This window comes from Lolium rigidum, chromosome 3, assembly GCF_022539505.1.
Source record: "Lolium rigidum isolate FL_2022 chromosome 3, APGP_CSIRO_Lrig_0.1, whole genome shotgun sequence".
Taxonomy (NCBI): domain Eukaryota; kingdom Viridiplantae; phylum Streptophyta; class Magnoliopsida; order Poales; family Poaceae; genus Lolium; species Lolium rigidum.
Window position 1 is genome coordinate 354012488 of NC_061510.1, and position 13598 is coordinate 354026085.

General features: G+C 41.7%; 1 protein-coding gene across 1 annotated transcript; it reads left to right on the forward strand.

Moving 5' to 3' along the window:
* The first annotated feature begins 1131 nt into the window (after positions 1–1131).
* Positions 1132–12556, forward strand: LOC124704087 (protein AAR2 homolog). The gene is made up of 14 exons (XM_047236332.1): positions 1132–1254; positions 1330–1412; positions 1871–1928; positions 2620–2679; positions 3325–3454; positions 3577–3803; positions 4146–4238; positions 4330–4401; positions 5216–5248; positions 5377–5517; positions 11328–11384; positions 11748–11834; positions 11915–11995; positions 12145–12556. The coding sequence occupies exons 1-13, from the start codon at positions 1159–1161 to the stop codon at positions 11951–11953; spliced, it is 1176 nt and encodes a 391-aa protein (XP_047092288.1). The 5' UTR covers positions 1132–1158; the 3' UTR covers positions 11954–11995; positions 12145–12556.
* The last annotated feature ends 1042 nt before the right edge of the window (positions 12557–13598 follow it).

A 13598-nucleotide genomic window follows, 5' to 3' on the forward strand; every position in this document is an offset into this window, starting at 1 on the left:
CATAGCCCCTGCTCACCCCCCCTTGTCTCCGTCCCTGACTGAACGAGTTGTATGCATGCAAACAACTGTCGCGTTTTTCATCCACATGCGGTGATCAACTCGATGGCACAACATTATCTATGAGTGCTGGTACGTTTCCTATGGTGGCTCACTTGTACGCATGTGAGAAATATGTGTGAAGACAATCAGAGCTTTCTTTGCAGGTACAAAGAAAAAGGTGCAAAAAAAATAATACATGCAAAATTCATCCAGTTTATTCAATACCATATGCATGGCATCAGTTTACATTTATGCGTGAGAAAGATGTGTCAGTAAGACACAATTTTCGCAAATTTGATGAACTGTAATACAATTTTGAGTGAAAACTAGGAGGTTCATTTGTTGTAACGATTGATTTTTAACGTGCAAAGCACGTGAAGCTGACTAGTATCTTTAGTAATGTGATATCCTAAATATATGGTGAGAGGGATTGTATTAAAAGATGATTTTTTAGAGGAGGTAAAGCCTTTTTTCATCTTTCTCTTTACTCCACTCAATATTTATCGGGAAAATTTGCTACAGAACACCGTTATTTTCAGGCGTTTGCTAAAACACACTGCTCAATTGTGTTTTTGCCAGATACCATTACAATTTCGTGGCACATTTGCCAGAACACACCACCTAGCCAAAAATGAAAAGTTTTGCACTTTTACCTAGGATGACTGGTTTTGAAGATAAAATGCAAAACTTTCTGTTTTTGGCTAGGTGGTGTGTTCTGGCAAATGTACCACCGAATTGTAATGGTATCTGGCAAAGATACAATCGGACGGTGTGTTTTGGCAAATAACGGTGTCTTGTAGCAAATTTTTCCTTTTATTTATCCTATATGTGGCATACAATTGACTCTGTTGACCAGCCACTAGGCACCGACCCCCGAAGGAGAGAACAGAGGCAAAGACAGGGGCTGGCGGCGGGTCACTGGATTCTCTTCCTTCCCCTGCAGAGCAGCGTCGTCCGTGCCTCAAGTTGGCGAGCCGGCGACAATTCCGGGCGGAGTCCGACGTGCTACGCGCTCCCCTGCCGCCGCGCTCTCCCCGCTTCCCCGAGGGGCCCCGACCCACCACATCGAGCGCGAATAGCATGGGAAGCAGCGGGGGAGGCGCGGCGGCGGCGGCGCGGATGGACCCCGAGGCGGCGACGGAGCTGGCGCGGAAGGGCGTCACCCTCCTTCTCCTCGACGTGCCCCAGCACACCATCCTCGGCCTCGACACGCAGGTAGCGCTGTTCTGATATCGCTCGTCCATGGTTGCGTCGATTGGTTAAGGGCTTGACACCCAAGTGCTTCTTCAGGTGTTCTCGGTCGGTCCCAGGTTCAAAGGGATCAAGATGGTGCCTCCAGGGCCGCATTTCGTCTACTACTGCTCCCCCAGCAGGTAGAAAACATGCTTCAGTAATAATACTACAGTCAATTCCTTTTCTTTTTGGGTAGTAGTGATTTTGATGCACAGCTGTTCCTAGTATCTCAGAAATTTTTAACTGCTGTAGAAGTATCAGCGGTTTTGGTGAGAATATGCTACAGTCTAGATATGATGCATACCTGTTGTATCGACATATTCATACGAGGGAGGATAAAAACGTGCTTTACGGAGTGTTTGGTTAGCAACGCCATGCTGCCCTTTTGCTGTTCCGTTCCATCCATTAACCTGTTCCTGTGACATCCTGAAAACTATTGTCGATTGTGTTTAGACTCTGAAAATTCATGTGCACGCTTTGGTCATTTTACTCCCAGTTTAACATATTTTCTGATGGTAAACGTGTTTCTGGTATGGATGATGCCATTGTTTCTGATTTCCTGTATTGATTGTTTCGCTGCTATCTACGATTATTGTAGGCACGGGAGCGAGTTTGCACCTACTGTCGGATTCTTTCTTACTACTCACCCATCTGAGGTATCCCCCTGTTATCCCGAAGCAAGTTCAGTGACTTCGTGTGCTGAATGAGCAAGTGCATATCATGTTTTGAGTTTTTGTCAGTTTTTTTTTTGTGTGTATTGGGACCTGTTCGATAAAAGGATTCAGATGAACTGTTAGATCAATGACTCACATGGCTTGTTATCTGGTTTTGGTAGGGAAATTTAAATAGAATATCAAATCCATGTAAAACTCTACTTTAGAAGTATCTTATCTGGTTTAGATAGGGAAAAAGTGAATATCATATCAATTCAATGTAAAGCATCTACTTTTAAGGGTAGTAATATTAAAATAACTGTATTTCATTTATTTCATCTGTTCCTCTCTATCGTATACTACATGTCGAGTGTTTTGCCTTTCTTTCTTTTAGCGTGAATTGGGAACTGATATATTATACATATGTATATCCATGTCTGAATCGGATAGCTCATTTTCAAATAAAGCATAATGTTCCTGTTTATTTATGTATCAAGCTTCACATATCTGTCTATGGAGCGGTGGGGATGGAAAATAGATAGAAAAGTACTATACTTGTAAAACATCAGAACCAAACAAGGATTCTCATTATGTTTTTGAATTTGAGTGGTTGGATATTTTTCTGTCAAGAAATTATAATAATTACACACAGTTAATTACTTTCATGTACTCATCTCCTGCCTTATATGTCCAGGTGGTCGTTCGAAAATGGCATGCTCAAGAGGAGAGATTAGTGAAACTATCAGAAGAGGAGGTTATATGTCGGATTACATTATACTCTTTGATATAGTTTAGGCCACATTTTTGTTTTGTGTTCCCATATTTTGTAACGTATGCATAGTACATCACTTGATATTATATTGGATGAGATGGCAACGGGTGTTAAAAGGCAATATTGCGTTTGGATAACTGGATAAGCATACTGCATTTTGCAAAATATTAGTATGACAGCTCCAAGTCCAGCAGTTGTTGTAGTTCTTGAATTTGGGTCATGCACTGTAACTGTAAAACTCTAGGTGCTAATGTTCGACATGCCTTGTAAATTTAGACATGGAACTTTACAAATAACTTGATAAGAACTCAGAGGATGCATTGCCTCAGTTGGATTAGTAATACGTGTCTAATCCGCTTGTTCTGCACCAGATGATAATTTAATATGATAGACTATACAAAATTTACCTAAGTTATGTTCAAATTGTTTTCCCTGCAGCTGTTGTATTAATAGTATATGAAATACAGATTACGCAAACTGTATGTGTCCGGATGTCTCAAAATCGCAACATATTCAGCATAATTGACCTTCCTGTTATTGACCGAAATAGCATAACAATCCCTTAAAGTGGGGATGCATGTGCTTGATTTCTCTTTGAATGGAATACTAAATTTTGTTTTCTGGTAGGAAATCAGATACTCTGAAGCAGTGAAGCGTTTTGAGTTTGATGATCATCTTGGACCATACAATTTGGATACTTTTGGAGACTGGAAACAACTTTCAAGCTACTTGTCACAAAGTGTCATTGAACGCCTTGGTATGTGTGATGCATTTTCATTTTTTCCTTGTATCCTTAATAGTTATGGAGCAGCCGTACTTATGATATTTTCAATAGAACCAACTAATGAACTAGTGATTATTTGTGTTTGGTTTGTCCAGAGCCAATTGGAGGGGAAATTACAATTGCATTGGAGACATCATGGATGGATAGAGCTCCCCAAACTGATACGGAGAGACGATTGATGGAACAACTTAGAGAAGACAAGTTCGCAAAGATTTCTCCCGCACAGCCTGAGCGGAGAGGATGCTACTACACAACTATCCCTGCTTCGGTTAAGCACAAGAATATCTCTGCGAATGAGCTGACTTTGCTGAATTTGGACAGAGTAATGTTCTTATTATGTTATTTGGCATCATACTCTGGCATAGTTAATCTTATCAGTATGTATCTTGTTTTGTATATTATCTTTTCTCAATCAATTTCCTGGAGCAGTAATTTTTCTGATTTGAGGACATCTTACAATTCAATACTGAAATGTTTGGATGCCGCTACATATGGACATACAACGTGAATTTGAATAGTACAAGCTGCAGTTATAGTTAGTACAGTATCCAGCGGCCATGGAAAAACATGGTTTCCAGCTTTTTGTCCATTTCAATCACATCACCATCACACTGGGTTAACATATTATACCATTATTTGTTGACATGTCTGTTCTACTTCTCAGACAAGCTTGCTGGAGAGTGTTTTGGCCAAAAGCTATCAAGACCAAGAAGATTTGCTCTTGGGAGAGCTGCAGTTCTCTTTCATAGCATTTATGGTACTACAGACCAAACAAAACAATATTTTGAAGATGTCTTATATATGATACAGCTTTATTCTCTAATGTATTATGTATGCGAGCTGTGTAGATGGGGCAGTCACTGGAGGCGTTCATGCAGTGGAAAGCATTAGTCAGTCTTCTTTTGAGCTGTAGCGAAGCTGTAAGTACTATTTTTTTAAATCTCAAACAGAGTTGTAACTCTTGCTCCTTAAATCTTGATGGTTAAATTGTATATACCCCATTCCTCTGTAGTATTACTAATTTACCATTCAGGGTTCGGAAAATCATATGTGAATCAGCTGGCTACCAATGATCCCATTTGACCTTTTTTTGAAAACTGGTCCCATTTGACCTCCTTTTCTATTCAAGGAATAGTAGTAGGTTGGAAGCTAAAGAATGACCGAATTTCAAATTCGAGATATTAAACCAAGTTTCTGAGTGAAAATTGGTACTGACCAGGTTCTGGTATACAACCCCATAACAGTTTAGAAACCACGTGGCATTCAGTCTGTTTACGAATAAATGTTACCTAAATATCTTATACTTGGGCTAAATCTTGTCATGTTGGGTCTAACCTAAATGCTTTTGGTTCCTTTCTTGCCCTTAGTTTGACATTATCTATCAGTGATTTGCTTGCGACCAGGTCTTTTTTACTTCTTTCCTATTTGAAGTGAGAAGGCTAGGCAAGCAACATAATTTGTAGTTTGAACTACCATCTCAGGGAATATATTGGTTTAACTGAGTCATTGTGCTTCTATATGAAATAACTGAGTATGTTGTGTTCAAGTTTAACAGTTCATTATTAATCCGGGTATTTTGATGCGGGGATTGTGGGAAAATGGAATGAAAGAGATCAGGAGATGCACTGCACTTGATAGTTCATGCGATCCTCATGAGAATCTATTGCACATCTGCACTATGTAATACATGCCAGTACATTCTTAGTTGACTCTTTGTTTCTTTCTCCCTGGCAGCCACTTCATGCACGGACACAAATGTTTGTGAAGGTATTCTGTGACCATATTTTTTGTTTATTTTTGTACCTGGGGTATTCTTTGTTGAAGTTATCAGGGGAATGCAGTCAAACCTTAAGGACTAAAAGGAGTTCTGTTTGCCACTTATTTGTTGCGTGCAGTTTATTAGGGTTATTTACTATCAATTCAAGCATGGCTTTCAACGGACACATGATTCCAGAAGTAGTGAGGACAAGGGCAACTCTTTGTTTCTGGATGAAGCGTGGTTTTCAAGAGACATATTTCTGTACCGTCTTTCCAAGGTAATTTTACTGTAGTGTTTATTTGGACAATTTCGTTTGCTTCCTGACGGTAACACGATATGTAGTTTTACACACCACTGAAGATAATAATTTGTTTATCCTGGTATATCATTGCTTTTGATGTTGTTTTGGCAATGCTGTTCGCTTCTTATTAGTTTCATGACTGCAGGGTCTTGTTTTTTTTCCTTGTCCACTATTGAATATTGATACTCTCTCTCTCACAGTTTATAAGGCACGCGCGTACCCCTAGGTCGTAAATTTGATCAAGTTAGCATTAGTTATATGTTATAAAAATTATATCATTAGAAAGTTCAAATGTTCTATTTTCTAATGATATAATTTTTATATTATATAATTTAAATTATATAGGTTAAATTGGTGACCTAGGGGTACGCGCGCGCCTAATAAACTGTGAAGGAGGGAGTACTGTTCTGAATAGGGAAATTAATTGCTCAGTATAGTTACTGTCCAGTTTTGTCATTTGTGTTTAATTCATAATGCAACAACTTCTGGCCCGACATAATGCAACACCTTGTAATTTTGTAAACTAGTAGAGCGGTTAATCTGATGTAACTCGTGGTGGAAAAAAATAAGTTAACTTTGAGTGATTGTCATATATCATTGTGCCATGCTTATCCTCTTTTGGTGTAGTACCTTCTTAGTAAGATGCACCGAGCAAATGGATAGTTTTCCTCATGTCCTAGTTTCTTACTGTATTATGTCCTTGTGTTTTAAATTGGCCCATATACAGAAATGTAGGCTTTTGGGAAAATTGTGGATGGGTTGGTCACTTAGACCTCCACACCCTCTTATATATATAGCTCAACTTAGGCTTACATGTTAACTCATACACTAGAATAGTCTAGACACTACTACTATACTAACACTCCCTAGAATACTCTAGACTTTGCTAATAAACTAACTTAAATTCTAGCACACTACTTGGAATATTCTAGACTTTCCTAGGAGACTACTAATCTCCAATTCCCCTAGAGCATTCTAGACTCTACTAGAGTACTATTACACTAATCTTAGATTCCAACACCCCCCTCAAGATGGGCGATGGATATCTATCATTCCCATCTTGTTACATGCCAACAAACATTCCTTACTACCTAATCTTTTGGTTAGACAATCTGCTATTTGTTCTCTAGAGGTTACATGGCTTAACTTCAAGGTTCCTTCGTCAAGCCGTTCTTTAATGAAGAATCGATCTATTTCCACATGCTTTGTTCGGTCATGCTGAACGGGATTGTTAGCAATGTTTATTGCTGACTTGTTGTCGCACCAAAGATTCAATGGCCCTCTCCGCAGTAGCTTCAATTCTGATAGGAGGCCTTTCATCCATAACATCTCACACAAACACACCGCCATTGCTCTATACTCTGCTTCTGCAGTTGATCTTGAGACCACATGCTGGCTTCTTGCTCCTCCAAGATACCAAGTTTCCTCCTACGAAGACACAAAAGCCCGATGTTGACCTTCCGTCATCAAGGCAACTTGCCCAATCAGCGTCACAATATCCCTCCACACTCAAGTGCCCATTGGCCTTGAACCATAGACCTTTTCCGGGACTTCCTTTCGGATAGCGTAAAATTCTATAAGCTGCCTCTAGATGTCCACTTCTTGGGTCATGCATGTAGCGGCTCACCACACTCACGGCATAAGATATATCGGGTCTCGTATGGCATAAATAGATAAGTCGACCAACAAGCCGTTGGTAGCGCTCTCTATTAAGCCTGGATCTCCTGACCGAGCACATAGCTGGTGATTTTGCTCAATAGGAGTTGAAGCGAGGCGACACCCAAGCATACCGAGTCTCATTGAGTAGATCCAACACATATTTCCGTTGAGAGATAACTATTCCTTTAGGAGATCTCGCAATCTCAATACCCAAGAAATACTTGAGTTGTCATAGATCCTTAACCTCAAATTCTCTCGCTCAATCTCATCTTCGATAGGCTTATTTCATCATTATCGTCTCCGGTGATAACAATGTCATCCACATAAACCGCAAGGATGGTAATACGACGCCCCGAATGCCTATAGAACACGGTATGATCCCTATTACATTGCTTGTAACCCATATTGCGCATGGCTCTCCGGAACCTATCAAACCATGCCCTTGGTGACTGCTTGAGACCATATAAAGACTTCTTCAATCTGCACACCTTCCCCTGGGTGTTGGAGTTACTAAAGCTAGGTGGAATGTCCATATAAACTTCTTCCCGCAGATCTCCATGCAAGAAAGCATTCTTGACATCCAGTCGATGCAAGGGCCAACCAAAGTTAGCGAGCACAAGAAATAAGAGTTCTTATAGTACTCATCTTTGCAACAGGCGCAAAGGTCTCGTCATAGTCAATCCCATATGTTTGACTGTAACCCCTTGCCACCAACCTTGCCTTGTATCGTTCTATTTTCCCTTCTGGGGATTGCTTCACGGAATACACCCATTTGCAAGTATTCCAGCTGGAAGAGTAACAAGATCCCATGTATTGTTCTTCTCAAGAGCTTTCATTTCCTCCAACATGGCCTCGTACCACTTTGGGTCTTGTTTTGCTTCTTTCCAATCTCTTGGGATCACCACAGATTGCAATGATGCGATGAAGGCCACCGTAGTTCGTAGATAGAGATGCATATGATACATAATTAGCAATGTCATGCTCCTCCCGGTACCAATTTGGAGGTTTTCTAGCTGCAGCTCGGGTTCCTTTTCTTAAGGCAATGGGCAAGTCCATTGAATCCCTCGTAATAGATGGACCTGCGTCATCGGACAATTCATCGGTTTCAACACCTGTTGGAGCATGTTGCTCCCCCTGCACCTGTGTGTCACTTGTCGTGGGAACCTGTTGTTGCACATGTTGCTCCCCCTGCACCTGTGTGTCACTTGTCGTGGGAACTTGTTGTTGCTGCTGCTCATGCTGCGATTTTCTCCGTGTATACACTTTCAAGTTCTCTTCCTCGTTTGGCTTTCTCCATCTCTCTTCACTTGTAGCTTGTCCCCTTGTAGACACCCTTAGATTTTCTTCCTCATTTGGCTTTGTCCATCTCTCTTCACTCGTAGAAGATGGAATTGAACCAACAACAACTCTGGATGGTTCATGTTCCTTTGTCCTCAAAAGTTCACTCTCCCCTCTCGACTAGCTTCGATTGTGCTAGGAGAGTCAAAGTCAAACAACGAGCTGAGGTCCGTCTTCTCTCCATAGAACGGCTCAGACTCTCTAAATGTCATATCCATGCTAACAAATGTTCTCCGCTCGCTAGGGCTCCAACACTTGTAGCCCTTTTGTCCAGATGGGTATCCAATGAAGATGCACTTCACAGCACGAGGATCCAATTTTCCCACCGAAGGTCTATGGTCTCTAACAAAGCAAGTACACCCAAACACCTTTGGCGGAACGATGAACTCATTTTGGCCATAGATCATTTCATATGGAGTCTTCATCCCAAGCACTCTTGAGGGCATCCGGTTGATGAGATAAGTAGCAGTCATAACCGCTTCACTCCACAAGAATTTGGGCACATTCATGGTAAACATAAGTGATCGAGCCACCTCCAGCGGATGACGATTCTTCCTTTCAGCTACTCCATTCTGTGGAGAAGTATCGGGACATGAAGTTTGATGAAGTATTCCTTTTTGGGAAAGAAAATTGCCAAATTCATTGTTCACATACTCCGATCCCATTATACGTCACGATAATTTGAATACTAGCGTTGAAGCGATTTTGGACATATGCATAGAAGTCCTTGAAGCATGTAAGCACCTCACTTTTATGTTTCGGAAGATATATCCAAGTCATTCGGGAGTAGCAATCAATGAAGGTGACAAAATACTTCATCCCGCTAACGAGACCACCGGGGAAGTCCATACATCGAGTGAATCAGTACAAAGGGCAACGTGCTCCGCAGTCCACGACTCACATATGATGTCCTGGTGTGTTTTCCAAACTCACATGCATCACACACAAGTTTTTCTTTGTCCACCTTCTTCATTTCTTCAGGGAATATCTTACTCATAGTATCAAAGGACATATGGCCCAATCTACAATGTTGGAGTATCAACCTTGCCTCATCATCATTGGTAACAACGCGTGAGAGCGAGTGCACAACGCTTCATCGGTTTCCCTTCTATCCAAGTACCACAATCCCTTATGTCTCACACCTATCCCAAGCCTCCTTCCAGTCTTCCTCTCTTCAATTATACAATTATATCGATCGGCAATTATTCGACAATCAATATCATCAACCAAAGAGCTCATAGACACCAAACTCACCGGAAACGATGGAGCATATAATACCGAAGACAATGTAATGGACGGAGTGCATTTCACTTGTGCCGACCCCTTTCACGAGGTTGATAAGTTCCATCGGCTGTTTGGATTGTCTCTTTATGCATGGGTGGATGTGGAGTATATGATGCAAACTCACTCCACTTACCCGTGACATGTGCTGATGCTCCCGAATCCAGAATCCAATTTGAACAAGTTCCATTTAATGCAGGAGCCTGACTTGAGATTGCTTCTTCGTTTGTGCAAGATTCACACAATTTCCTAGGACAGTTGTTTTTCCACTTTGTTTTGGAATTTCTGCACTCTCCCTTGATTGTCTCAACTTCTCAATCTCCTTGAGCAATTGAGTCATTTTCTCAAGTAGCTTCTCAATTAGCTTCTCAATTGTTTGATTCTCCCCCATTGATCAATATTGCTGAAAATCACCAACAAACCAGCTTATGTGCTTCTTCTCTTCTCTGCTATATTTGACCTACTCTTGCAGATCTCACGACCCCTCTGGATCTTTCTTTTAGGTCTCTCCTCTGTCCTCTACTCGCACACGCAGAAATCAGCACCTTTGCTTCTCCCTCTTCACTGCAAGCCACAAGCAGCTGCACCTCACCCAGCTGCTCCCTTCACCACCACACCGAACTTTGCAAGATTCACCACCACTCCGAACGCTGCAGACGGTTGGCTCCGCACCTCTGCAGCAGCTCACATCAACACTTCTACCTGGGCAGCACTCCACTCCTCTGCCCGTCTGTTGTATTTCCCCTGGATTTTGCGGAACTCCACCTCACTCCACCGAATCACCACAGGCAGCCCGTAGCACATACCATCACTGCCTCTAGCTCTGATACCATGTAGGCTTTTGGGGAAATTGTGGATGGGTTGGTCACTTGGACCTCCACACCCTCTTATATATATAGCTCAACTTAGGCTTACATGTTAACTCATACACTAGAATAGTCTAGACACTACTACTATACTAACACTCCCTAGAATACTCTAGACTTTGCTAATAAACTAACTTAGATTCTAGCACACTACTGGAATATTCTAGACTTTCCTAGGAGACTACTAATCTCCAATTCCCCTAGAGCATTCTAGACTCTACTAGAGTACTATTACACTAATCTTAGATTCCAACAGAAATAAAAAGAAAAAAATTAATTTTGTTTTCCATACTTTCTGAAATTATGACTGGCAGTGGCAGATCAAAGTTTGATATCTTATACTGTTCAATCAATTCATAAAAGTGCAACCATAGTCTAATATAAAGTTCATCTTGTGTAACTTTCACTTTTTTCACCTAGTTGAACTTTCTAAAAGAGCAAGTTGCACTTTTTCATTAAGCTGTTGCTCACACTATTTACAAAATTACAGTTACACTTTTCCACCCGTTCAAACTTTTTTAGAAAGTGCAAGGTGCATTTTTCTATAAACTACATTTGCGCTTATCTGAATCGATTTAGCCTTACAAAAATTTCAATTAACTGAGACTTAGCAACTTTATTTCTCTCAACTGCTGTTGTCAGGATTTCCTGGCAGTAATACTTGAAGCCCCAGTTGTGGATGGAGACCTTCTATCATGGGTTAGCATTCGAACCTTGTCCTCTGATCTTTTAGTTGTTTACAGACACCCTAGCAGCATAAGCGAGACCGGCTCCTTGTTTTCTGTTATCTTACTAACCAATGCATGAACTGCGATTCAGCTATTTAAGACACTGGATTGACATCCATGTATGATGAAGTTGTAGACCAGTAAGTTGGAAATCAGTGCCAATATCATTAAATACAACGTCAATATCTAGAGGACATAACAAGTGCATTCAACCAGTGTAGCCTCACCATTTCCGCTGAAAAAATGTTCTGGATAATACCATGTACTGCTGTGAACTGCACACAGAACTTCTAAAAAAACATGGGTGTTTCTAAGGTCTTCCCTTGGTATCCAGGCTAGGAAGCTGAAGACACTCCTGGAGACCACGTTTGGATGGGACCTCGAGAACAGTGCGGCGAACCTTATCGACGAAGATGACGAGGTAAAACTGGAGCGCAAATGAGTGGCAGCATTTCTCTGCTGCAGCACTTGACTGAGTTTCTTCTCTTCTTCCGGACGCAGTTTGCTCCTGTTGTCGTGGAGATGGACGGGTCGTCGTAGGACGGACATTCTGTGAAATTTTTCAAGGATGTGGTATGACAGGTATGTAGCGAACACGCGCCTGTCGCCTTTCACTGATACTCGATAAGCAGATGGCCTATTTTGCTTCTTGCACCTTGAGATGGTCTATTTTGCTTCTTGCACCTTGGGATGTTGGCAGTTGCTAACCAAGGTTTACTGTTGCTTCGTAGGGTGGCGTACTATGAGAGGACATGCTTTACCTTAGCAGCGGGGTACATGTTTGGACCTTGGAGATGGAGATTAGTAAGGGATTCTTAAGTTGGATGCCTGCTTTGCAGCATTAATGGTTCCTAGCTGCAACTCAAGACACTGTATCATCTTGGAGCTCCGCCGTTTGGATGTCAAGCCCTGTACCTTCACTTTCCATATTCGACCCCCTGTTGTAATGACCTTAGGCAGTTAGGCCTTCCCTTTCTGATCACGAAGATGCCATGTTTCACTTTGTGGTTTCTTTGTGTTCCTTGATGACTTCCTATGTGTAAAGTAATTCCTTGAACTTTTTCTCCCGAAGCGTGCGAGGCTTCGCCAACCTATATAAGGTGAACCGTTTTTTTCAACGATAAATCCTTGATTCCCACCCTATTTTCTCTCTACTCAAGAAGCTTAAGCTCTTCTCTACCCCATCAAAGCTGCCCCGTTTACTCCCCCAGTTAACTTCTTACTACACCGAGGTAGGTTGACACAATCGGCTCTGCCGGCCATTGGCATTATCTCGACGTCAGAAGAGAAAATATTATTAATTTTGTTATCTCTAAGGCCTTGTTTACTTCTCAGGTTTTTTTGGGGTTGGAAGGGGAAATTTCCGGTCCACGACAAAATATTATTAACTTTTGCACAAAAGAGAGTAAAGGGTACCTTAATGTTGCCCCACTTACAGTAGCGTCTGCCAGCCTAGTCTACACTGCGAAAAAACCGAGAGATGTCTAAAAGTTTGCTTAAAGGCATCTAGACAAATAGGTACTCCATACACGAGATACATGCACGGAAGCGATCGAGCAGCGCTTCGTGCTATCATTGAGCGCGACGGCGAGAAATCTAATCCAGTGTTAGAACGATAGGGGCAGGCTTAAGTATTATTCCCCAAAGATCTGGTCCAGTGAGTGAGGAGACCAGGCGGTCTCTTTCAGCCACGACCGCATCCTCGCCCTTTCGCACTTGCTGAGAGAGTGGCTGTTGGCCGATCATCAACTCTTCCTCGCTTTTACGGCCGTCGAGCGGTGAAAGAGACAAAAGGGAAAGAAAACGTACGGCGATACTAGATGGAAACGGTCGTTTCCGCCAGCCCAGTCTACACCGCGCCGATTTAGCGGTGAGGGTGCGTCTGGAAGGCTCCACTAATTCACATCTGAGTGCGTCGCGGCCACGCGCCCTTTTACTTATACTAGCAAAAGTGCCCGTGCGTTGCACTGGGAAAAAAAATAACGGAACACTTTAAAAAGACAATCTGTATTCACACTAATATTATATTGCAAGAGGCTCGCTGCACTAACTTGTAATACTGTACACTGCTAATAATTGTGAGCCTCATTCTTAAATTTTATTAAGATATTCAAACGAATTTACTGTTAGTAGAAACATAAAAAAATTCCAACGATTCCAAAATTTAGTACCGAAAACATGAGTA

Coding starts and splice junctions, on each gene's coding strand:
- LOC124704087 (XM_047236332.1), top strand. CDS start 1,159: ATGGACCCCGAGGCGGCGACGGAGCTGGCGCGGAAGGGCGTCACCCTC. Junction 1,413..1,870: donor TACTACTGCTCCCCCAGCAG/GTAGAAAACATG, acceptor CGATTATTGTAG/GCACGGGAGCGAGTTTGCAC. Junction 4,239..4,329: donor TCTCTTTCATAGCATTTATG/GTACTACAGACC, acceptor CGAGCTGTGTAG/ATGGGGCAGTCACTGGAGGC.